Source organism: Rhamphochromis sp. 'chilingali' (assembly GCF_963969265.1).
Source record: "Rhamphochromis sp. 'chilingali' genome assembly, chromosome: 12".
Taxonomy (NCBI): Eukaryota; Metazoa; Chordata; class Actinopteri; order Cichliformes; family Cichlidae; genus Rhamphochromis; species Rhamphochromis sp. 'chilingali'.
In genome coordinates, this window is record NC_137939.1 from 18835449 (window position 1) to 18862359 (window position 26911).

A 26911-nucleotide genomic window follows, 5' to 3' on the forward strand; every position below is an offset into this window, starting at 1 on the left:
CTCCACTGCCTCCGTGGTAGGCATGCAAGTGAAGAGACATCAAAGGACACCATAGTTTCATCTGGATCCAGAGTAAGCTTCTGGACCTTGTCGGTGAAGTCAGTGGTGTTCTTGATGTGATGTGGGGTGTTCCCCACAAGAGGTGCTAGAATGGTAGCAAGGTGTTTCGAAATGTTGTAAGTGGCTGAGTTTATGCCTCTAACAATGGGTCTGAGTGGGACACCTTCTTTGTGGATCTTAGGAAGTCCGTAAATGCAGGGTATGGTATCCCCTGGGTATTGGCAATGATAGGACAAAATCATTGAAAGCCCTACATATCACCTGTGACATTATTCAAACTGCGAAAATCTCTGCACGGCCACCATCAACCGTCTGATTTGGGCACCATGTGTAGCGGAGAGGCCCAGGCACTATTCGAGCGCTGTACGATGCCGAGGCGCTCCATGGTTGCAAACTTTTCCCAAGCGATGGGGAATTTCTGTCATGGCGCAGTGGCCTGTGGAAATGGGATGGACTCAAGTGCAGATTCAAAACCGGAGGCCAGGGGTGAGGTGTAACGAAAAGAGATTTTATTTTACAATGCTCAGAGGCTAACAGAAAGTGCAGACTAGAATCAATGAACATAAACTAGATGTCTGAGGCGAGAGAAAATACTGTGATGATAACTAGATGGCAGGGATAACTGGGTGCAGGTACTGGGCAGGGGAAACTGTGGCGGGCCAGGGCACTGAAACAGAGGAGAGAGCAGTCAGGGGAATCCCACAGAGGGTTGCGAGTGAATCTAAGGATAGTACACTGAGCTGTCTTACAAGCTTGCAGGTGGGGTTGCGTGGAGGGGGGAGGCAGGAGAGGTCCAGGTGGGTGCTGTATGCAATGCAGGGAGGCAGGCAGGAGAGAATGGCAGTTCCAAAACGGAGAGGGATTACCGGCGGCAGCAAACTGGTATCCAGGAGAACTTGGTAGGTGGGTTTCAGAGGCTGACGAGAAAAACAGAGATACGGTTAATACACACGATGAGTCACCAAGGAACGGACATGAGGCCGAGAACTGACTAAAGTTGGCAGATAATCTGGCGAAGACCAGTTGAGTGCGCCGGTCATAAATACTGCTGGTACGATTGCCATCAGGTGAGGAACAACAAAGACTCCACCCAGTGGGGAGGAGCCGATGCTGTGGAAAACCACCCAGACCACGACAATTTCGTAGGGTTGAGGAGGCACGCCTGTGCAAACACCGGGGGACCAAACATGGTGATATAATGTTCAACCCTGTGTTTCAATTCAGTTCAATTTTATTTATATAGCGCCAAATCACAACAACAGTCGCTTTATATTGTACAGTATATCCTATAATAATAGATACAGAGAAAAACCCAACAATCATTTGACCCCCCATGAGCAAGCACTTTGGTGACACTGAGAAGGAAAAACTCCCTTTTATTTATTTATTTTTTCTTTTGCCTGCCCCGTTTGGCTTTTTTGCCATCAGAATTATTGTCTAAAGGCAAAGAAAGATGCCCAACGGATTTACTTTACTAAATTGACCATCCCAGGCTGGGATGGAAAAACTCCCTTTTAATAGGAAGAAACCTCCGGCAGAACCAGGCTCAGGGGGGGTGGCCATCTGCTGCGACCAGTTGGGGTGAGAGAAGGAAAACAGGATAAAGACATGCTGTGGAAGAGATACAGAGATTAATAACAGGTACGATTCAATGCAGAGAGGTGTATTAACACATAGTGAGTGAGAAAGGTTACTGGAAAGGAAAAACTCAATGCAATCATGGGAATCCCCGGGCAGCCTACGTCTATTGCAGCATAACTAAGGGAGGACTCAGGGTCACCTGGTCCAGCCCTAACTATATGCTTTAGCAAAAATGAATGTTTTAAGCCTAATCTTAAAAGTAGAGATAGTGTCTGTCTCCCCGAATCCAAACTCGAAGCTGGTTCCAGAGAAGAGGGCCCTCTCATTCTACTTTTAAATACTCTAGGAGCCTGCAGTGCGAGAGCGAAGTGCTTCAATTGGGTGATATGGGTTTCGTCGTTGTTCTAAAGGCTATATGTGCAAAAGCAACACCGAGCCATGATTATCAATAAAAACAAATGAACAGGTAACCCTCTTATTACAATATCAATAATCTAATATAAAAGGTATAAACCTTTCCTGTTGACAAGATGTTGGGGCTGCTGCATAACCAACGTCTGCAGCAGCCTAAACATGGGAATACTGACGACCTGCACAAATAAATACATAAAAAGCACTTCTGAGATGTTTTTATGTCTTTTCTTTGCTCCAAGCAACTTGTTCTCTGTGTGCCTTTCTCTTGTTTGTATACATTTTCTTTTTCTCTCTGGTTCTTGGCGAAGTCGGTTGCACTTTTCTCCTCTCCTCCCTTATCTTCCCTGCTTAGCCTCTTGTGTCCTTTTCCAGTCTTGTGTATTTTGTATTACTTTTCCCTGGAACACTCTCTCACAGTCTGTTCTCTAAAACCTAAAGAGGAATTATGGATTTGATCAACTGGTCCCTGAATGCAATTGACACCCTTTTCTCAACGAGAAGTCTGGGCTCGGGTGAGCCTGAGTGTTGAAGATATCTAGCTATTCGGAGCCATGATAACAGGGTTCTTGCTGATCGGAGCTGGCTTGGCCCTGGCTTGGCCCTGGCTTATCGAAGATTAAAGAAAGCGGAATCGGCTGTTTAAAACCCCACAAGGCTGCCTGCAGGGATTGAATCGATGGGACGAGTGGTGAGTTCTCAAAATGGGCTCATTGAGCGCAGCACAGATAAGATCTTGGAGAAGCTTACGGCTGCTGTGAACACTCAGAATAAGATCTCTGAGCGAAAATTTGATTACACCTTGGAGAAGCACTCAGAATAAGACCTCTGAGCGAAAATTGATTACATCTTGGAGAAGCTCACTGCGGTCGTGAGTTCTCAGAATCTGCTCTTTGAGCACAAGAAGGACAACATCACGGAGCGTAAGTTTGATAACATCATGGAGATGCTCACATCTCTCCAACAGGAGATTGAGAGACCAGTGTCGGACTGTTAGAACAGCTTTGAAATTCACATGAGTTGTTCGCACTAAAGTAAAAACCACCATCGCTTCATGCGGCTACCACTTCGGCGCCAGCTATGATCTCAAGGCTGGAGCTGAACAAAAACACCCTGATAACAGACTGTGCTTAGACTGTTCCTCCCCTATGCAAGGCCACCTGGGTTGGCTGGAAGACTGTTTACTTAGCCTGGCAGGGCGAAGGACACTGTCTCAGCTGAACTCTGGACACACACGCATACACAAAAACTGATACACACTCATCCCCCCTCCCTTTCCAAACGCCTTCAATGCTTGTCCCCTCCCGGGGAAGATGGCGGTCGACTGGACCAGCGCAGACATGCTGCAGGACCGGATGCGATGTCTACACCAGCTCTCTATTACCCTTTACCCGCCCCTGTTGCTTGTCTCGTGTTTCTGTGGTGTATTGATAGCCATGTGCTTTTTGTATGCGCTGAGGTATTTTGTTTCTTTTTCTGTTCTCAAACTGATCTCCTCCTTGTTTCATTGTGTTTTCTGTTTGTCTGTTCATCCTTTTGTATAAAATGTTCTAAAAAGTTAAATAAACTACAAACCCCCCCCCCCCCTCAAAACCAAAGAAATGACCATAGAACTTTGGCTAAATGATCTGGCATAGATAGGTGATGACATGATTAGAACCTGCAGCATGTTAAGTCATAATAACAGGTTAAATCCTTGAGTTATGAAGTAGGTCTCTTCTTACTTTTGTGACAAGCGGTATACATTACCATGCTCAGTGTTGGGAAGTAACGGAATACATGTACAAGCATTACGTATTTAAAATACAAAATATGAGTAACTGTATTCCATTACAGTTATCGTTTTAAAAGGTGGTATTCAGAATACAGTTACTTTGTTAAAATAAAAGGATTACACAGCAGCTTTTTCCTGTTTCATATGTTAAGCTATGCCCTCTCTATTTTTGGTAATTCCACGCGGGTAGAAACCTAAACAAAACACGCATTAAGAGGCTCTAATGTCTGTGTCTCAATCTCGCGGCCCATGTCACCTCTACTTGCCATGATGCCACATCGCTTGAAGTGAAGAAATATTTTTAAAAATTATTTTTCAAAAAATTATTTAAAATGAAGGCAATAGGCAGAGTGTTACAGGCATAGCCCTAAAGAATGTAGCCTCATGGGCAGTGTAGTCTGTGCTGCAGGGAGAATGGACTGCCATACCCATTATGTGTCTGTGAGCGCCAGGAGAGTCTACAAGTACAAGTTGTCACTGACCAGAAACAGGAGATGGAAGCATGTAAATATAATAATAACCATTGCAGCCTATAAGAGTGCCTGACAAGCCCAGTTGTAAGTAAGCTATTAAGACTTGACTGTATACTGTGTTTGTGTTTTCCTCCGAAACAATAAGTTCAGTTGGAGCAGCCTTTCAACACCTCACTCTGTCTCTCACTAGCAAAGTTGAACCAGGCAATAAAGTAAAGCTAATTTTCGGCCACGAGCCCGACACGGAACCCAATGTACTAGCCAGAGGTCTCTTTACTACGGTTTGGAGCTGCGTACCTGTTTTATATATACGCGGAATAGTTTTCTATAACAAATCGCTGGAAAAAGTGCAGTCTTATCTAATGTCAACCCACTGTTACTCATTTTATATTAAAATTTAAAAATATAGTTGGTATAGATATGGCGAGTAGCCTTCAGAAATAGTAATAAATCACACAGCAATAGTACATTAATGTAGTTGTAAAAAGCATGACAACAGTAATCCAAAGTATTCAGAATACCTTTGTTCTGTTATAAATAAAAGTTGTAAAATGTTGTATCACTAAAATATCATTTTGACTCAGTTTGTTATTCATTATGTGTTTACAGCACCCTCTGTGGTTGCTCCAAGCAATACATTTTAGAAACTGCTTTATTTTGAAAAAACTTCATTGAGCAGGAAGAAAATAATAATGGATTGTCCAGCATCCAGCATCCAGCATGTCCAAATTAACACTGTCAGATTTGATTTCAACACTATTAAAGTGTCTATATGGGTCCACACCAGAAAGTGTTAATTTAACTCTTTTTGGAGAGTTGGTACGTTAACTCCGATTTAGTGTTAAACACCAAATCTGTCTGGAGTTGATAATTTAACACTTGGTCTTAAGAGTTTATATATTAACTCTCAAAGATTATTTTAGTTTAACTACGTAAGAGTTATCTTCTAATTCATTCTAAAAAGCGGGAATTTTACTGTTCTGAACTTCTAGAAATTTATTTTGGAAATAAACATTTACTAAAAAGATGCAATGGTTTTTGAAAAACATTTATTCTGAACTGTGCACCACAATTTCAAAACATTTTCTGAAAGATGTAACAGTATACATGTTCTCACTTTCATTAGAATTGTGTTTATCAAAAGGTCTGACATGGTAAATGCAAATAACAGCATTCTCATCACTTATTTCTTCAATACAATATGCATGTCCTTCATTCATCCCTTTGTGGAACTTCAGCGCACTTCTGCTCTCCCCCATATTCCATCTTCACAAGCATATCCTGTGCGGAGATTGAATAAAAATTAGTTGACACTAATTAATGGCACAAATAATCCAGTAAACAATTGCAGCACAGTAAAAAAAATGACTTACCAAGCATGGCAAACAACTCAAATATGTAGAGCAAAATGTTCTGAAACGGCTTCACTTCAGCTTCGATTGGAGCCGTGCTGGGGGCGGAGTCTGTGAATTTACTCTATTGGTGTCATAGCCCCTGTAGGAGTTCAGAGTTAAGAGGTCAAGAGTTAATGTTTCCATTTTAACACCTCCAGATTTGACAGAGAAACACTCATTTTTAACACTCGATTTTAACTACTATCATTTTACACCTCAGAGTTACATTAAAAGAATGTGACTCTACTTAGAGTAAAATTAACTCTACTTTTGCAAGAAGACTATTAACACCAAAACATTTAACACTTTTGAATTTGCTGTGTATGTACTTAAAGTATAAGTTCTTACTTTGCTTTTGTGCAATAAGTTGCCTGCTAATGCAATATTTGGCTGTAAAGCTAGTCCCTTTGTTAAGCTAGTTAGCCGCGATTTTGGAGGTCATCTGGGATAGCATCGATAGTACAAGTTTATATAATAAGACATATGACATATGCTATGTAGTAGCAATGTGGTATATAAGTGCATATTATGCTGCACATATGTATATCATGACTGTATTGTTTGTCTTGTTTTTAGTTTCACCCTTTTGAATGTCAGTAAACCTGTTAACAACGTTCATCGATCTTCAGAGTTGTGATATAAGAAAGGTGTTAACGCCCCTGCATCAGACAAGCACCCATAACGGCACAACGTTATTCTCATTGAGTAATGTAACGGAATACGTTACAAAATATATTCTGGAGCATGTATTCTGTAATCTGTAGTGGAATACATTTTAAAAGTAACCTTCCCAACACTGACCATACTTTTGAATAGTCAGTGCAAAAGAGTGTCTTTGAGTTTCAGTTACTGGCCAGTTTTGCCTGGTTTGTTTTCTTATTAGTGTTAGTGTATATTGATTATAATGTATGTGCTTACTCCAAATAAGGTACAAATTCAAGGAAAATTAATAAATGCTGTTCAGATTTTAAATTCTCTTTAATTGTACTGCCAACAAATAACAACTTCAGTCAGCACAACCCCTGTGGTCTTGGTCGAAGTGTTTTAATGAACATACAGTTACGTAATTGTTACATACACCAAGAGGCTGAAAGGAGTAAATGACAGTGAATGCCAAATTTCTCACTAGTCTAATACTTTATACATGTGGAATAAATAATATCATGATGACATACATGCCAAACTGAGAGCTAAATAAAACAAGTAGAAAAGTGGCCAAAAGGTTTTTGGCAATGGTGAGGCTGAACAAAATCTTTACAATTGATCCTTAATGTTGTCCTTTGTTTCCTTTCAGTGAAAAAAACAAAATGAAAAAAAATATATATATATATATTATATAGACACAAGTTAGAAGGTTATCACCCAAAAGGGGTTTTCACGGTTGTTGTGGCAATGCAGCTTAATAATATTATAAAAGTATGTAGCGTCTATAGAGTACAGAGACATAACAAATCACTTGGAATGTAAATGAAATCATCAAACTTAAACTTCTCAGTTCCTTTTCAGAAAGCCCAAACCTCTCTGGAATGGCATCAACAGCACCACAAAATAATAAAAAACAACAACAACAACAACAACAACAAAAAGCAAACAAACAAACAAACAAAACCCCCCAGAAAAGATTCAGATAATAATTCAGAATAGTTAACCTTAAGGATCAGTGCAGTCCCATTTAAATTTGATGATGTTTTTCATTTTCATGGATCTGTTCCTGGAAAATTTTGTCCTTGAAAGCAAACTTTAAACTGTGTCTGTTGAGTGTTGAGTTCAGGTAACCAAAAAAGTTATTATTTTTAAGTCATACAGTGGGGCAAAAAAGTATTTAGTCAGCCACCGATTGTGCAAGTTCCCCCACCTAAAATGATGACAGAGGTCAGTAATTTGCACCAGAGGTACACTTCAACTGTGAGAGACAGAATGTGAAGAAAAAATCCATGAATTCACATGGTAGGATTTGTAAAGAATTTATTCGTAAATTAGGGTGGAAAATAAGTATTTGGTCAATAACAAAAATACAACTCAATACTTTGTAACATAACCTTTGTTGGCAATAACAGAGGTCAAACGTTTACTATAGGTCTTTACCAGGTTTGCACACACAGTAGCTGGTATTTTGGCCCATTCCTCCATGCAGATCTTCTCGAGAGCAGTGATGTTTTGGGGCTGTCGCCGAGCAACACGGACTTTCAACTCCCGCCACAGATTTTCTATGGGGTTGAGGTCTGGAGACTGGCTAGGCCACTCCAGGACTTTCAAATACTTCTAACGGAGCCACTCCTTTGTTGCCCGGGCGGTGTGTTTTGGATCATTGTCATGTTGGAAGACCCAGCCTCGTTTCATCTTCAAAGTTCTCACTGATGGAAGGAGGTTTTGGCTCAAAATCTCACGATACATGGCCCCATTCATTCTGTCCTTAACACGGATCAGTAGTCCTGTCCCCTTGGCAGAAAAACAGCCCCATAGCATGATGTTTCCACCCCCATGCTTCACAGTAGGTATGGTGTTCTTGGGATGCAACTCAGTATTCTTCTTCCTCCAAACACGACGAGTTTAGTTTATACCAAAAAGTTCTACTTTGGTTTCATCTGACCACATGACATTCTCCCAATCCTCTGCTGTATCATCCATGTGCTCACTGGCAAACTTCAGACGGGCCTGGACATGCACTGGCTTCAGCAGCGGAACACGTCTGGCACTGCGGGATTTGATTCCCTGCCGTTGTAGTGTGTTACTGATGGTGACTTTTATTACTTTGGTCCCAGCTCTCTGCAGGTCATTCACCAGGTCCCCCCGTGTGGTTCTGGGATCTTTGCTCACCGTTCTCATGATCATTTTGACCCCACGGGATGAGATCTTGCGTGGAGCCCCAGATTGAGGGAGATTATCAGTGGTCTTGTATGTCTTCCATTTTCTGATGATTGCTCCCACAGTTGATTTTTTCACACCAAGCTGCTTGCCTATTGTAGATTCACTCTTCCCAGTCTGGTGCAGGTCTACAATACTTTTCCTGGTGTCCTTCGAAAGCTCTTTGGTCTTGGCCATGGCGGAGTTTGGAGTCTGACTGTTTGAGGCTGTGGACGGGTGTCTTTTATACAGATGATGAGTTCAAACAGGTGCCATTCATACAGGTAACGAGTGGGGGACAGAAAAGCTTCTTACAGAAGACGTTACAGGTCTGTGAGAGCCAGAGATTTTCCTTGTTTGAGGTGACCAAATACTTATTTTCCACCCTAATTTACGAATAAATTCTTTACAAATCCTACCATGTGAATTCATGGATTTTTTTTTCCACATTCTGTCTCTCACAGTTGAAGTGTACCTCTGGTGCAAGTTACTGACCTCTGTCATCATTTTAAGTGGGGGAACTTGCACAATCGGTGGCTGACTGAATACTTTTTTGCCCCACTGTATTAGTATAATCCCATTTAACCACCAACTTAATTAAAAATAAGTTATGAGTTAGAAACTACTGTTAAAAGGTACGTGAAGTCACGAATTTGTGATAAATAAAGTATGCACCATCTTAATCAAAATATTTAAACTACTTGGATCTTTAGGTTTATCAGATCTAACTTACTTGGGGTTATGTAGCATTTTCTTTTCTTTTTTTAGGCATGGGAATGGGTGGGTGACATTACAGAAATATATATTTATTGGCAAAATCCTTAGTGTTATAATACAAAATTTTAAATTCTGAGTGCTAAATTGCTTGGATCAGCAACATTTTGTAGTATTTAAAATCAGCAGTCTGTTTGATATCATTTACAGTCCACTGTTCTACTTTACAAAAAATGTATTGAAGACAAGCATTTGTTAAAAGATGTTAATTAGTAGAAATATAGTTGCAGATATGGTTCTACAAAGATCATTTTTTGTTTATATGATAAATATGAACAGAGTAGATACTAAAGGAACCACAATGAAGAGAAATAAATAAATATAGAAACTAGTGATTGATGCAGATGTGAATGATGGCAGTTAATCAGAGTACATGTTAGACTCTCAGTTTTGACCTTGGTGTCCTTGGAATTCAGCTATGAACAGAGCTCAGAATAAGTCATCCCGTGAGGAATTATCTGATATAGATCTGCTACAGAAATGTTATTCTTCTTCACAAACTTAACACATGCACAAATTATGACATTTTGTTTTATTGTCTTATTCATCTTTTTTTTCCATGTTCTGTTGTTCAGCAAGAAGGACTCCTTAGAGTAGGCATTGGACGACTTCACCAATATTGGTGAAGTCGTCCAGGCTTCACATGGAAGAAATTAAAAATAAATAAAAAGGGTCAACAAGGATCAATCTTTCTTGATGAGTGTTTTCTTTAAGACAGGAGAAAAATCAACATATTTGTTGAATCCAGTGGCTTAAATTCTGTTTGGGTCAGATATACAGCATGCATAGTCTCGAGGTAGCTTTCATGGTCTATACGTTTTCTGACAACACAACCAGAATCATATCAATCAAAGATTTACAGAGACTACAAGGGACTTTTAGGGTACTCAGCTGTTGTGTGTAACTCAAAGGGTTCTTTCCTAAATGTAAACAGGCAATAGATCAGTATGTTTTAACAATTCATTGAAACATTGCCATAAATTCATTTTATTTTTAAATTTTTTTAAATTCATCCTAAAAATGTGCTCTGCATTCACATTTTTACTGTAATTCAACCTTTTTTTATTTGTTGAACTACTGCAGTAAGAGCAGAGTGATTCTGTTTCACTTGGAACATTTTGCAAAGAACCAGAAGTAACATTAGAATAACTGGATATTATTTCCTCACTGTGATTCTGGTTATACAAAAGTTATTTTATTTCAAAGATTACATTCAGATTATCTTTTAATTCACATTTAATTGCTTATAACAAATTTCTAGTTATCTAAAAAGTTTGACACACCTGAAATTTGGTGCAAAAAGTATGTTCCTAACACTTCCTCATTGTTAGTTTGGTTGTTTCCATGAAGAATACTTAAAGCTTGCAAAACTGCATCATTCAGTCTTTCACCCACCAATATAAAATAATGTTTAAAAAAACCTAAATAGCAGTCACATTTGTACTCAGTTTGTGGCACACACTCACAAATGCTCTCTGGAATATGCGAGTTGTAGCAGGCAGTGTGGGTTGTGCTGGTGACCCGGTGTACTGCTGTTTAAATATGTTAGGAAAGTACTAGTATGCTTGGCCTGTCTCAACTTGCAGCAGTCCCAGTACAGCTGAGTGGTCAGCCAGCTTCATTCTGCGCTGATTGGAGAGATTGACGTTCTTAGCCAGGTAATCCACAGCAGCTGTGGAGAATAGAAGACAGGATGGAGAGTTAATGAAGATTTGTTAGAATCCTTGCCGCTTGCAATTGATAAAATGGTAAATGGACTGAAAGTCACTAAGGCAAAAACTAATTAATACAAATACAAAGGAATAAGAACAAAACGGTTTACAAAAGGATTACAATGTGAGACAACCCAACCAGACAACTTGACAATGAACAGAGGGAATCTGACACGCTAAATACACACAGAGGGGAACACATAACAACAGGGGAAGCAAAACTGAACACGCTGAACACAAGACAAAAGACTGTCAAAATAAAATCGGAAACACTAAGATGCAGACCAAAATACATGGCATGATACAGGGATAAGAGGAAGGAACACACAGGGGAACAAGGCAGACTGAGGAGAAAAAGGGAGGTGACACAATGAGAGAAACATGGAAGTAATTAAGAAAGACGAGACACTGAGGGGGAGAGAGAGACAGGACGGGCTGGGGAGAACATACATGAATGCACATGACAGACAGGGGAGACAGAATGAAACACAAGGAGGGAAAATGTAAAGGGAAAAGGGAGACAAAACACAAAGGCATTACTGGGACCTGGGAAACATGCAGGGAAAGGCACGTAAACACAGATGACACGACAGACACGAGAGACCAAAACACAAGGGGAACCTAACAGACAAGAAACTAAACATAGTCAATCACCCAGGAACACAGAATAAACTAAAGACTAACTAATGAACCTTAAACCATCATCATAATATATAACAATCACCAGAAGCCAAGAAACTCAAAATGCTGGGTCGGATGACCCAGAACCATGACACTACTTTTACATTATGAGTAAATCATGTTATTTCATGGTTTACTATTTATCCTGCAAACCTAAATGATCAGTTCATTTCCCCTTGTACTCATTCTTGATAGCACCTCCTGACAATGTGTTATGACTAGAATAGAATAGAATTAGAATAGAATAGAATTCAACTTTATTGTCATTGCACATGCACAGGTACAGGGCAACGAAATGCAGTTTGCATCCATCCAGAAGTGCTTAGTGATATAGATATATTACAATATATATTAGCAATAATATAGATATGTAAGTATATTACAGAAATGGGTCTATTATGTTATAATGTACACGGTATGAAGTATGTTGTGAATATTCTATAACTATAAGTATGTACAGGCTGTAGTGAGTACAAGCTATGTACAGGATATGGACAGGATATAAATATGAAAAACTATACAGAATATGAAATAAATAACTTTACAGGAATCTGAGATATACAGCTATACAGAAATGGGAACTATGCAAGTTGTAAACAGTTGTAGGGTTAAAAATTATCGTATGTACAGAATGATTGTTTACACAGGGCTATACAGTAGTGCAGTTAAGGTAAGTGAGGGTGTGGATAATTTCTACAGAGGCTATATAAAGTGCTAGTGGTTGTGAGTGGTGGTTCACTCCATGTTATTATTGTGTGTTTGAGGGTACAGTTGTCCATTGTGTGTGTGTGTGTGTGTGTGTGTGTGTGTGTGTGTGTGTGTGTGTGTGTGTGTGTGTGTGTGTGTGTGTGTGTATGTTCAGTCCATGAGTTAACGTGGGTCAGATGTCAGGAGGCAGAGTTCAGGAGTCTGACAGCTGTGGGGAAGAAGCTGTTCCGGTACCTGGTGGTCTTAGTCCGGAGGCTCCTGTAGCGCCTCCCAGAGGGCAGGAGGGTGAAGAGTCCATGTGATGGGTGACTGGGGTCTTTGATGATTTTCCCAGCCCTTTTCAGACACCGCTTCCTGTAGATGTCTTTTATGGCAGGAAGTGGTGCTCCGGCGATGCGCTGGGCAGTTTTCACGACCCTCTGCAACGCCTTCCGGTCCGAGGCAGAGCAGTTCCCGTACCAGACTGTTATACAGTTGGTCAGGATGCTCTCGATGGTGCAGCGATAGAAGTTCACCAGGATGTCTGAGGACAGGTGGTTCTTCCTCAGAGTCCTCAAGAAGAAGAGGCGCTGGTGAGCCTTCTTGACCAGCTTGGAGCAGTTGGTCGTCCAGGTGAGATCCTCGGAGATGTGGACTCCCAGGAACTTGAAGCTGCTCACACGCTCCACAGCCGTCCCCTTAATGTGGATGGGTGGATGTGGGTCAGCATTCCTCCTGTAGTCCACGATGAGCTCCTTGGTCTTCTCGGTGTTAAGCAGCAGGTTGTTTGTGTCGCACCACTCAGCCAGACGATCCACCTCCTCCCTGTAGGCGGCCTCATCGTTGTCACTGATGAGGCCAATCACCGTGGTGTCATCTGCAAACTTAATGATGGTGTTGGAACCATCAGCAGGTCTGCAGTCGTGGGTGAAGAGGGAGTAGAGGAAAGGGCTCATCACACAGCCTTGTGGTACACCGGTGTTCATTGTGATGGTAGATGAGCAGCGGTTATCCAGCCGGACATGTTGGGGGCGGTTGGTCAGGAAGTCCAGTAACCATTTGCAGATGAGGGAACTGATGCCCAGGTCTGTCAGTTTCCTGATGAGTTGTGAGGGGTGGATTGTATTGAATGCTGAACTGAAGTCTATAAACAGCATTCTGGCGTAGGTGTTGTTGTTGTCCAGGTGTGAGAGGACAGAGTGCAGTGCGATGGAGACTGCATCCTCTGTGCTCCTGTTCTGGCGGTATGCGAATTGGTGGGGGTCCAGGGTGGGGGGGAGACAGGATTTGAAGTGTGCTAGGACCAGCTGCTCTAAGCACTTAGTGATGATGGGGGTGAGTGCTACTGGGCGGTAGTCATTGAGGCAAGATGGGTTGGAGTTTTTGGGTATCGGGACGATGGAGGTGGATTTGAAGCAGGCCGGTACCACAGCGTGGGCCAAGGACAGGTTGAATATGTCTGTTAGCACTCCTGCAAGCTCCTCAGAACACGCTCTGAGAACACGCCCGGGGATGCCATCGGGACCTGCAGCCTTGTGGACATTGATCCTGCTCAGCACCGCTCCTACATCGGTGGGGGAGAGAGTCAGAGGTTGGTGGTCTGGCGTCACGTCTGCTTTGGTTGTGGTTGTGGGGTTCCCTCGCTCAAAACGAGCATAAAAGTTGTTGAGCTCGTTGAGGAAGGAGACTAAGAACAACAGTGGCATTTCACTGCACAGGGTACTGCTTTGTCATTTTTCATTGTCCAGGGCTGCACTTCAAGTGAGTGTATTGTTTGATGAGAAAGCCTGAAAAACTGTTAAAAGGGTGTTCTTTCTGGTCTATCTTGGGATTATCTGATCATATGTCTCTCTAATGTTGTAGAGTATTTATCTTTCAGTATAAAGAGAACTGGAGTGTAGGACGAACAGAATTTTTGATTTTAGCTTTTCTTTTTCCACTTTGCTGTTTGTTTATATGTAGGTACCAAAACTGCTTGGTTAAACTCTTAAGCACAAATTAGAAGGCAATCTTGTCCCCTATCATTTCTTCATTTTTTAAATCACCATGATTGTGAAGAGAAATTGTAGAAGGCAAAGGAACTCAGACTCAAGATATCTTATACATGTGCACACATGGACGATCGTCCCTCACCGTCCAATCCATCCTGCACCAGACGAGTGCAGGACAAATGTGAGACAGAGGAAAGACTGCCCAGGGCTTTCAGAGCTTTCTTTATTTATACTTAACCCAAGCTTTCAGGGAAGTAGGAGTGGCAAAAACATTTCCACAAAAGGAGAAAGAGACCGTTAGCTTGCCTGTTAACAAAGGAGGTAGTATGTATGTATAGAAATTCAGACATTCCCATATAATGAGAGAGAGACCGTTAGCCTGCCTGTTAACAAAGGAGGTAGTATGTATGTTACAGCATTCCTCTGCACATCAGTTTTCACTCCCTTTTCCTGTGTGGTAGTTTCAATTCAACAGCTCTTCTTCCTTTAAATGAAGCTACAACTAAGCATAATCACAAAACTCAAAAATCTCTCAACAATGATGATGAGAATTTTTGATCAGCAGAGGAAATTTGGTCTTGTGATGTACCAGTGCGTATATGTATGAGGTAACTGTTTTGATTTGATTGATGTATAAAAAATAAAGTACTTAATTACTCACAAGTAATTTGATATTCAATTCAATTTTATTTATATAGCACCAAATCACAACAAAAGTCGCCTCAAGGCGATTCATGATATACTACTCTGTACATTACTTTCATGTGACTCCATAAATTAGTGTTTCCTAACCTTTTGGAGCCATCGCACATATTTCACAAAAGAAAAATCACATGGCACACCACCAATCAAAATTTTTTCCTTGCACCAGGCTCTGTTTGTCCCCAGTATACCTTTCTTGCTTTCTTCTGGCCACTACTCATGCTAGGGCCTTCATCTGGGTCAGAATTTTTTCCAGGACCCAGGTCAGATTGACTACTTTTTTCAAATCTCACAGCATGACTATTATGCAATTTCTTCTTCTGTTTTACCTGCAGTTGGCAACCTATTTAATTAGAGCAGATAGTTATACTAGTGCTAGTGGAAAAGAATGTAATTGTTCTGCCCGTTTCTCCCGCCGATGGCTTAGAGTACGAATCAGGTGGAACCAGATAATCTTCAACGGAACACCTGATCAACTGTTGGGAAACAGCCATAAATGACCATGGTCACATAATTACTATTTCCATACATAAACACAAATCCCGATACTAATGAGGACACATATGATCTTTTAGTTTTTATGCATGAACATGAAAACTGACAAAACAAGAAAAATTGAAAGAGACTTAGGAGAGAATGCCACAGTGACTTTTAAAAACATGAACACATACAAATGCGCTTGCTCATCACTGCCTTTATTGTGTGTTGAAGAGGCTCTGGCTGCTGAGCTGGGGTCAACATACACTCACCTTTACATCATTCTGGGTTCTAGCCAGTGTTGGGAAGGTATTCCAAAATGTATTATTCCACTACAGATTACAGAATACATGGCCCAACATGTATTTTGTAATGTATTCCATTAAGTTACTCAATGAGTTAAGTTACTCAATCTGTCTCACAGAAACATGGCTAAAAGACTCAGCCTTCCCGATCCATGGCTGAGTCCATGGCAGAGTGAAACAGTTCAGGGGGTCGGCCCCACAGAAGGTTGTGGAGGCAACACAAATCCAAAAGCCGGCCGTGCGGAAGGCAGCGGCGGCGACACAAATCCGGAGACCGGCAGCGCGGAAGGCAGCGGTGGCCACACTGTTCAGGCGATGGTGATAGTCGGACGGGCTCCTCAGACCCCCCCAGCGGAAGCCGCAGGCGACGGTGATGGCCAGACGGGCTCCTCGGACCCCCCCAGCGAAACTAGGAGGCGGGAGCGGATCTTCGTGCCCCCCCAGCAAAGAATGAAGGCCAAAGCGGCTCTTCGGACACTCCAGGAAAGACCGAAGGCTGAAGCGGTTTCTTGGACCCCCAGCAAAAGCAGGAGGCTGGAGCGGTTCCTTGGACCCCCCCAGCGAGAACAGTCACAGAACCAGTGTGAGCCAGTGTGAGCTTCTGGCACACACGAAACAAAACCAGCAGGCACGGGGGCCTCTGGCACACAAAGCAAAACCAGCAGGCATGGGGGCCTCTGGCACACACAAAGCAAAACCAGCAGGCATGGGGGCCTCTGGCACACACAAAGCAAAACCAGCAGGCATGGGGGCCTCTGGCACACACAAAGCAAAACCAGCAGGCACGGGGGCCTCCAGCAAACATGAGGCAGACTGCTGCGCAGAGCACTGACCCTGCTCAGGCAGCAACAGCCGGGCACAGTCCTCAGCTGGCTCCTTAGCCTCCAGGGGTCCAGAGTCAGCTGAGGCCTGGAGTGAGTAAAAGTCTCAGAACAAGCCAGCTTTTGAGAAACCAGTTTAGTGTTAATATGTTTGTCTCTCTGCTCTGTATGGGAGGTAGAAAAACAGTCCTTAATGCGTTGTATTGCCATAGCTTCCTGTACAGAGGCAGGTGAAAGCGAAGGTTGTACAGGTGACAAAATAGAAGAATGAGTAGATGAGGAGGCAGGTAGCTGAAGAGATAACTGTGCTACTGGTGAGGCTAATGGCTAAACAGGTGACCGGGCTAAGGGTAAAGGTGTAGGCTGGGCTACTGACTGAATGGAAGCCTGAGTGGCTGACTGTAATGATGGTTTTAGCGGAAGTTAAGCTGGTGAAGAGGGGAAATCAGAGTCATTATTCTCCCCTGTCCCAAAACACAGAGCCCCCGAAAAAACAGTCCCAAAGACAGAAGTGGTGTAAAAAATGTCCCTTTGACTCACCACAGCCAGCTGCTTAGATGTCAGCCGTTGTCCGCTGCTGCCAGACGAAGTCTGCTAATTCCCGAGCTTGCACTGCCGCCTGGGCTTTATGTAGATCGGCAATTAGATCTGTGAATCCTCTGGCCTGGTGGAGATGGGGATTTCCCTCGAGGATTGCCTCAATCGCATTCATTCCCACAATCTTCGCTCTTGTATTTGAGGTGTGGGTTATCCATTCCACCAGGCGTAGGACTTGCGCCAGATCACTCTCCCCAGGAAAGTCCGCTGGATCCATGTTTGTGGTCACTCCGTAATGTCACGGCTGGGGCAGCAGTCGTGTGGTGTAGTGAGACAAGGATCCAAAATGCAGGTACTGGCTGAGGTAGGCATGTATTTGTAGTGAAAGCAACGTACAAACCAAGAAATAAGGAACAGGGAGCAACTAAAACCTAGACCTAGACTGGGAAATCTAATAAACAAACCTGAAAACATAAGGACACGGAGAGACACGCAGGGAAAGCACGAAGAAAGGAGAGCGGAGAGACGCAGGGAATACCAAATTACACAGACGGAGCAACAAGGAACACAGGCAGGCACACACTATAAATACACACAAGGTAATGAGGGAATGATACACCAGAGGGGAACACAGCTGAACCTAATGAGACACAACGAGACACAGACCTTCAAAATAGAACAGGAAACTCACAAACTGTTTTACAAACACAAACTCAGGGACATGAACAGAGCACAGGGGGGGGAGAACACAGGTAGGAATAATAGAACACTGAACACCAAAACCAAACCCTAAGAATTAATACAAAATCAGAAGAAACTAGAAAATAATAACAATAAACTCAAAACGCTGGGTCACCGACCCAGGACCATGACAGTTTTCTTTTTATTGTTTCTCGGTTATTCTGTTTCTTTCACTCCAGGACCGTGTGCACCTAATTTCATTCCACCTCATGTAAACATGTGATGCGAATAACACTAAAGAATCCTTGAATCCTTGAGCGTAACGTATTCTAAATACTTTGGATTACTTAATATATTGTCTTGCTCTTTACAACGACATGAATTATGTGATTTATTACTATTACTGAAGGCTACTAACCATACCAATACCAACTAGATATTTAAATCTTTATATAAAATGCCTAACAGTAATGTGGACATTAGGTAAGGCTGCACTTTTTGCAGTGCTTGTATAGAAAACTATTTCTGTATCAGTAATATGTTTTCTTTTTGTCTGTTAACAATCATGTGAAACGGCACATGATTATTTGCAGCTAGCAGGTTGTTAATGCTATCCATCAAATCTAAAAACACTATGTTAACACATGGAGATCCTGAAGGCTACTCCAAAAAGGATCGGATTATATTTTAAATATTTGTTAAACTCTCTTCCAAACCCCAGCTCTCTATTGTAAGTTTTGAGTGTTTACTAAAATGAAAATAAAAGCGTTCTAACTTCTCACTTGTCTGTTTTTATTCAGGCAAACATGTATAATATTTTTATTAAGAGAGATTAGGCTTTACCTTTTAAGACTTAAACTTAAGTGTTTCTGTCACGTAGTGATTGTGCTCAACTGTACAAAGCTTATTAGACATTATGAAACACATGATATGTAAAAGCGAATTTTTGAATTATCTTTTTTTTTTTCTTAAAGAAATCTACTACATCATGTGTAATTTTTTAGTTAAAACAGTTAAATTAAGAGGGAATGGCAATAAAAACTCTGGAGCTGTGATGTCATCAAGTACACTGCAGTTCCAACTATAGCATTCTCAGGAAGTCTGGTGACGAGTAGCCTTCATAAATAATAATAAAATTCACACACCAATAGTACATCGTAGATACTGAAGTTTTGACCATCCCATTTATCTCCGGAATTTCCAAGTAAGAAATGCATACCTGCCCGTGCACTGCTGGCTCTGGGTCCATTGTTTAACTGATGCCACCAACATTAACAGGATGCTTACATTAGAGCCTCCTATTGTGTGTTTTGTTTGAGTTTCTGACAATCAGAATCAGAGAAACTGTATTAATCCCAGATGGAAAAAAAAGGCCATGGGTCAGACTCGAGCCCAGGCAGGCCACTCTCAGCCATGTGCCATAGGATTGCATGCTCTTCCAACTGACCTAAACCTGCACCCAACTGCATTTAATCACCAAAATTGGAGAAGGGATAGAGCTGGGATAGCCTAACATTAGTCAGGAAACAACAGGTGTGTATTCCACTTATTTCAATAAAGTAACTGTATTCTGATTACCACCTATTTAAACGGTAACTGTAACGGAAGACAGTTACTCATATTTTGTATTTTAAATACGTACCGCCTTTAAGCTATAAAGGTTGGACTTTTAACTGTATTTTTATAACTTTTAAAACTTTTTTTTTTTTTTTTACCAATAAGGCCCTTGCTCATGGCCATTCACAATACACCAAAGTAATTTAATAACAAAATTTTGGGACTTTACACATTACTTCTTACAATCTGAGCTCAAAGAGTCATGCTGACAGATTTCTTTCATTGATTATGGCAGCATTTCTTCACCATGTAGAAAAACTGAGACATAATGTTGAATTTGCTGGGTTTTTTTAATCTTATATTAAGATATGGTAAATGGTCTGTATTTGTATAGCGCTTTACCAATAATAGAACATCCATCCATCCATTCGCTTCCGCTTATCCTTTTCAGGGTCGCGGGGGGCGCTGGAGCCTATCCCAGCTGTCATAGGGCGAAAGGCGGGGTACACCCTGGACAGGTCGCCAGTCTGTCATAAATCACCAATAATAGAACACTGAACACCAAAACCAAACCCTAAGAATTAATACATATCCAGTCATCCACCCATACATTCACACACTGGTGATGGCAAGCTACATTGTAGCCACAGCCACCCTGGGGCACACTGACAGAGGCGAGGCAGCCGGACACTGGTGCCACCGGGCCCTCTGACCACCACCAGTAGGCAACGGGTGAAGTGTCTTGCCCAAGGACACAACGACTGAGACTGTCCAAGCCAGGGCTCGAACCGGCAGCCTTCGAATTACAAGGCGAACTCCCAACTCTTGAGCCACGATCGCTCCTATCTAATAGATTGAATGCATAGTTATACTTTTTAAACTGACAGAAACTGGAATTTCACCATTCCGTGGACTTACTGTATATCAAGGGCCACATATATCAAGTATGTGGCCCTTGATATAAGATGATTTTAATAGCCATGACATAGATGCAATCTAAATAGGCTGATTGTAGCACAAGTGCAGGAGGAAAAAAAAATTTGTTTATATATTTTTTTTCTCTTTTTATCGAGATTACAGATTACCAAGGAACGTTTGCAATGCAAACAATGACATCATTTTAACTGTGATGTAATACCTGAATTTAGGATAGGAATGTGCTACATTACCACATTATTGAAAAATGTAATTTAGTTACAGTACTGAAACATTTCGGAACATATTACATGTTAACCTCAGAAATGGGAACAGGCTAACCCACCGATCCCTACATTCTGTTTGAAAATCAATCAATCAATCAATCAATCAATCAATCAATCAATCAATCAATCAATCAATCAATCAATCTTTATTTATAAAGCACTTTTCAAACAAAAAATGTAGCACAAAGTGCTTTACATAGTTAAAAGCAGCCCACCCCACCCTCCAACTCACTCCCCGCACTCTCATTAACATAAATGATGTGAATACACACATATCTCCCCCCCCCCACACACACACACACACACTTAACCCTTCTTTGGCCCTGGGACCATTTTTGGTCCCTTTAGTTTTTCAGTTACAAGCCATTTGCACTGTGTTGAATGGAATATAGCCAAATTCTCTAAAAAAAAGTTTGGCATAATTTCATTTCAAAATTCAAGTCTGACTTCCTTAAATTAGCTTCAGTGGCTAAGCTAACAATACACATCCTCTTAGAGCCCTAGGGACCATTTTTGGCCCATTGACTTCCATTATAAACGCTATTTTTCACTGCAGAATTATTACCGTTAATGTCTTGGTGATTACTTATGTTTCCGTCTCATTTTGGTCTATGAGCCTTAGAGTTGTAACTTTTTTATTTGTCCACCGGGTGGCGCCCTTGCTCCACATTTGATCCCTGCTGGAAAACAGCGGGCTGCTTGGACAGACCTGCGGGAAACGAAGCCTCATTTCCGGCGTGCAGCAGCGGCTTCGCCCGATGATGGGGCGGGACCATTTTTTGGTCCCTAGGACCGTTAGAGGGTGCTTTTTTTTTTTTTAGTCAACAGGAAATGACGTATTTGTTGTCACGTGGTATCGGATGTGTGGGCTGGAAAAAGCAGTCCCCGGTGATCGTGCCCCGGTGATCGTCGCGACTTACCCCGGCAACATGCACTTATTTCGGCCTAGAGGAGGAGCATTTGCCACCTGGAGACCATTTTCTGGTCCTGAAAAAAAAAAAAAAAGGCGATCGAAATGAATGTTGGTGCCAATCTTTAGTCCATCTAAAGGCCTAATTATAATAACAATTGAATATTACCTTAAATGTTTTTTTTGGAAAATATTCAAGTTTTATGTTTTTTGGGGCAAAAAAAGCAGTGCGCTCATGTGACGAAACCGGGATATAAAGGGTTAAAATCCGCGAAATGTAATTAAAACTTGACATGAATATTTCAAGGAGAAGTAGGTCTAAAAGATTGGCTAATTTAAAGTGGAATAAAATATTAATATATAAATTTTTTATAGCACTTTTTTGGGCGTGGTCGATTAGGACCGATAGGGTGTGCATTTTATGAAATGCGCTCCTGCAAAAAAAATAAAAGGCGATCGAAATGACTGTTGGTGCCAATCTTTGGTCCATCTAAAGGCCTAATTATAATAACAAACAAATATTACTTCAAATGTTTTTTTTGGAAAATATTTAGTTTTTTGTTTTTTGGGGCTAAAAAAACAGGGCGCTCATGTAATAAAACTGGGATTTAAAGGGTTAAAACAACGAAAATATAATTAAAACTTTATATGAATATTTCAGGGAGAAGTAGTTTTAAAAGACTGACCAATTTAAAGTGGAAAAAAATATGAATATATAATCTTTTTATTGCACTTTTGGGGCGGGACCATTTTTGGTCCCCAGGGCTCTAAAGGGATGCATTTTTAAGGGTCAGCGAAGGTTAAAGAGTAAAAATTGGGCTGGGTTCACATGAGCCAAGTGAGCCAAGTGAGGAAACACTATAACACGGAGCCGTCAGCACCGAGAGCCAGTCACAGACCGCAGCCTCCAGGCCGGGCACACAGCAGGAAGGAGGCAAAGGAGCCCCCCAGCCAGGCTGAGAGGACCCCCAGAGACCCAGCAGCCACGGTCGATCACAGCCCCGGTGCAGAGAGCGCCCTCCGAGGAAACACTGGAGATATGCCACAATAGGCTATATACAGGGTAAAATGATAAAATAAATAAGAACGGGTTACAATATAAATATAAATATAAATAGAGTAAGAAGATTAAAAAATGGATAAGAATAAAATCAATAAATATTAGGTAAAGCCTGAATTAATAATAAAATAACAGGATAGAATAAATAAGCATAAAATAAATAAACGCTAAGTAAAAGCTAAATTAAAAAGGTGGGTCTTGAGCCTGTTCTTAAAAACATGTACGTTCTCTGCGGCCCTGAGCTCCTCCGGCAGGCTGTTCCACAGACGAGGACCATACCACTGAAACGCTGCCTCTCCGTGAGTATGTGTCCTGACTTTAGGGACAATCAAAAGGCCAGTACCAGAGGACCTCAGGGTCCGCGAGGGTTCATATGGTAAAAGCAGATCTGAGAGATAAGAAGGCCCAAGACCATTAAGACATTTAAAAACCAATAAAAGAACTTTAAAATCGATCCTGAAACACACGGGGAGCCAATGCAGCGATTCTAAAACCCTCTGGTCTTCGTCAGCACACGAGCCGCCGAGTTTTGTAAAAGTTGTAAAGTTGAAATATTCTTCTTAGGAAGACCAGAGAGCAGGGCATTACAGTAATCAATACGACTGGTAATAAAAGCATGCATCAGCATCTCTGTTTTGGCCTGAGAGAGAATAGGGCGGACTCTGGCTATATTTTTTAGATGATAAAATCCAATTTTGGTCACATGTTTAATATGTGGGACAAAACCAAGCTCAGAGTCAAAAATAACACCCAGGTTTTTCACTTGTAGCGAAGGACATAGTGAAAATGCCTCTAATTTAGACAAGAGTTTCTCTCTCTGAGCCTCAGGACCGACGATTAAAACTTCAGTTTTGTCCTGGTTAAGCTGTAAAAAGTATTCTGCCATCCAAGATCTTATATCTAAAATACAGTTAAAAAGGGCATCCATTGGTCTGGTGTCATCAGGAGACATGGAGATGTACAGCTGCGTGTCATCAGCGTAACTGTGGAAGTTCACTCCATGCCTCCTGATGACACCGCCGAGAGGGAGCATATACAAATTAAAAAGTACAGGGCCTAAAACCGACCCTTGAGGCACACCACATGTCATTTTATGGCTCTTAGAGGAGCATGTATCCATACTCACCATAAAAGTTCTGTCAGAGAGATAGGAAGTGAACCAGTTGTGTACAGCACCAGAGAGGCCTACCATGTGTTTCAGTCTGTTTAAAAGAATAGCGTGGTCTACTGTATCAAAGGCTGCGCTTAGATCCAGTATCACCAGGACTGAGAGCTTTTGGGCGTCCCAGTTACATCTAAGATCATTTAAAACCTTTAGGAGAGCCGTCTCTGTGCTGTGGTTCACCCTAAATCCAGACTGGAATATCTCCAGGATCTGTCTATCATTTAGAAAATCATTAATCTGAGTAAAAACAAGTTTTTCTAAGATTTTACTTAAAAATGGTAAGTTGGATACAGGTCTGTAGTTATTAAAATCATTACAATCCAAATTGCTCTTCTTCAGAAGGGGCCTCACCACCGCCGTTTTAAAGGCAGCAGGGAAGACACCCAACTGAAGAGAGCAATTCATCATGTATAAAAGCTCAGCCTCAAAAAATCCATAAAGTGTTTTAAAGAGTGAAGAAGGGATTGGATCTAAAAGACATGTGGTGGGTCTCACTGTGGAGAAAACTTTCTGAAGGTTCTCAGCATTAACCAGGACAAAGCTGTCCAGTGTCTCCTCAGGTACAATCGAGCCCTCAGATGTGTTTACAAACATATCGCGATTAGATAAAATATCAGATCTGATGGCGCTGATCTTTCCCCTGAAGTGGTCTGCAAACTGCTCACAGAGTGAGTCTGTGGGGGTTCTTTGGGAGCTGTTAAAATCAGGGTTAAATAAATGATCTATGGTGGAAAAGAGGACCTTGGGATTATTTTTGTTATTACTGATTATTTTGGCGAAGTATGAATTTCTTGAATTCCTTAATGTATTATTGTACACTTTAAGTTGCTCGCAAAATATTTGATGGTTGATAGTATTTTTATTTTTCCTCCATCTCCTTTCTGCTGCCCTGCAATTTCTTTTGAGTTTTTTGACTTCTTCGTTTCTCCAGGGTGATGCATGTTTTACGTTAATCTTTTTGGTGGTGAGTGGAGCAACGGAGTCAAGGCTTTTCTTCAGTTTGCTGTTAAAATGATTAAAAATCAAATCGCAGGGTGCAGGTAAAATCACAGGGGGGCATTCGTCTAAAACCCTGGTAAAATTTGCAGCCACTTCAGAGGTTAGATAGCGCCTCCTCACAGTTCGCACCGAGGTCTCCCGCTGAATAAAACCGGTGATGTTAAAAAACACACAGTAGTGGTCAGAGACAGCCAAGTCAACAACAGAGGACACGCTGGTGGACAGCCCATGGGTGATGACCAGGTCCAGAGTGTGTCCTCTGTTGTGAGTCGGTTGTGTGACGTGCTGGGTAAAATCCAAACAGTGAAGAATGTTTAAGAATTCTTTTGATGCAGGGTCAGAAGGATTATCTATGTGCAGGTTAAAATCACCGGTTAAAATTATCATATTATATTTTGAATGTATGTTTGTTAAAAATTCTGAGAATTCCTTGATAAAAGCAGCACTGTCTTTAGGTGGTCTGTAAACTGTGACAGATAAAACTGGAGGGCTGCTGAAAACAATAGCGTGGAATTCAAAAGTGGTAAAATGATCAAATAAAATTTGTTTGGAGGTGAGTGTGTTGTTGGTTAAAGATGCAGTCCCACCACCTCTCTTACCTCTTACCAAGGAGATCATTGTAGATTTCCGGAAGAGGGGTCATAACAACCATCTGCCTCTCTTCATTGGCAGTGAGGCGGTGGAGAGGGTGAGCAGTTTTAAATTCTTGGGGGTAACTGTGACCGAGGACCTGTCCTGGGGCAACCATATCACCTCAGTTGTACGGAAGGCCCAACAGCGCCTCTACTACCTGAGGAGACTGCGGAGCGCACACATTCCCAGATCTCTGATGTTGAACTTCTACAACTGTGCCATCAGCAGCGTTCTGACGTATGGATTTCTAGTGTGGTTCCCCAGCTGCACCAAGGCCGATCAGCAAGCACTCCAGCGGGTGGTGAAAGAAGCTGGCAGAATTATTGGAACAAGTCTGCCAGAGATCAGTAATATCTTCCCCACTCGCTGTCTGAGGAGGGTGCACAGTATCCTGCGGGACCAACATCACCCTGCGCGCCACCTTTTCCATCTGCTGCCCTCAGGGAGAAGGTACAGGTCTATACAGGCCAGAACATCCAGACTGGCCAACAGCCTGTATCCACAGGCTGTGAGGCTCCTGAACTCTCTGCCCCCCTCTCACGGACAATAACCATATCCAACTTCTTAATAGCAATGAACTGGTCTGCACTGGTGCATCATATCTTTATTCTCTTCCCCCTCCTGCCCCCCCCCCCTCTTTCTTAAATAGATAACTATCATATCTGATATCATATCTCACAGTACAATAATATTGAATGGGTTGCATTGTTGTATTTTGTCATGTTTCTCAGGTCTTTGTCTGAATTTCTACGAACATTATTGCTAAGGATTGTCTTATTGCATTGGAGTCACACTGGGTTAAATATGTACACTTGGGTTTTAAGGGGTATTTATTATTTTCTTCTTTTTTTTGGGTTGTATGGAAGCCCCAAATGCAATTTCATTGTTCTTGACAATGACAATAAATAAATAAATACTAAATACTAAATACTAAATAATAGAAAAAGAGAAATTAAAATTTGGTGGGGAGGCCTCAGTGAGAACAACTGGTGCATCCGAACCCAGCCATGTTTCAGTTAAAAATAAACAGTCAAGTTTATTATCTAAGATTAAATCATTAATAATAAAAGACTTGTTCAACAGAGAGCGGACATTTAAAAGTGCCATACTGATTGAGACTGGTGGATTTTTGACAATAGAGTTGAATGGATGTTGATATTTTTGAAGAGGCCGGAGGTTATTAATGTTTTTGGAGTTACTGGATTTATGATAATTCTGTTGCTCTCTGTTTGTGATTATGACGGGTATTGTGTTGACTGTGGGAAAGAGAGGTCCGAGTCCAGAGTTTTGTGTATTACTGTTAAAAGTGGAACAAATATAGGAGCTGGGACCAGGGGAACATCAGTCAGTGGCAGTCAGATCAGCAGGTAATGTCAATTTGGGGTAGTGACAGGGCGATGTGCGGGAGTGCTGTACGCCAAATGCCAAATTGGCGGACAGCAAACGGCGTCCCCAGGCGTTGAGGTGGAGCCCGTCTGCC

The 26911-nt window shown here is 41.7% G+C and overlaps 1 protein-coding gene across 3 annotated transcripts in view; it reads right to left on the bottom strand.

Annotated features, from left to right (window-relative positions):
- Nucleotides 1–515: 515 nt before the first annotated feature.
- The window catches only part of LOC308406966 (paired box protein Pax-7-like), a 142780-nt gene continuing 116384 nt past the window's right edge, over nt 516–26911 (bottom strand). For 2 of the 3 annotated variants that reach the window (XM_080898309.1, XM_080898308.1), the window contains exon 9: nt 9541–10983. In XM_080898309.1, the coding sequence (XP_080754435.1) occupies nt 10868–10983 (116 nt within the window). In that variant the 3' untranslated portion in view covers nt 9541–10867. Of the gene's footprint in view, nt 728–809; nt 978–9540; nt 10984–26911 lie in introns of those variants that run through there. The other variant, XM_080898307.1, reaches the window with a different exon arrangement.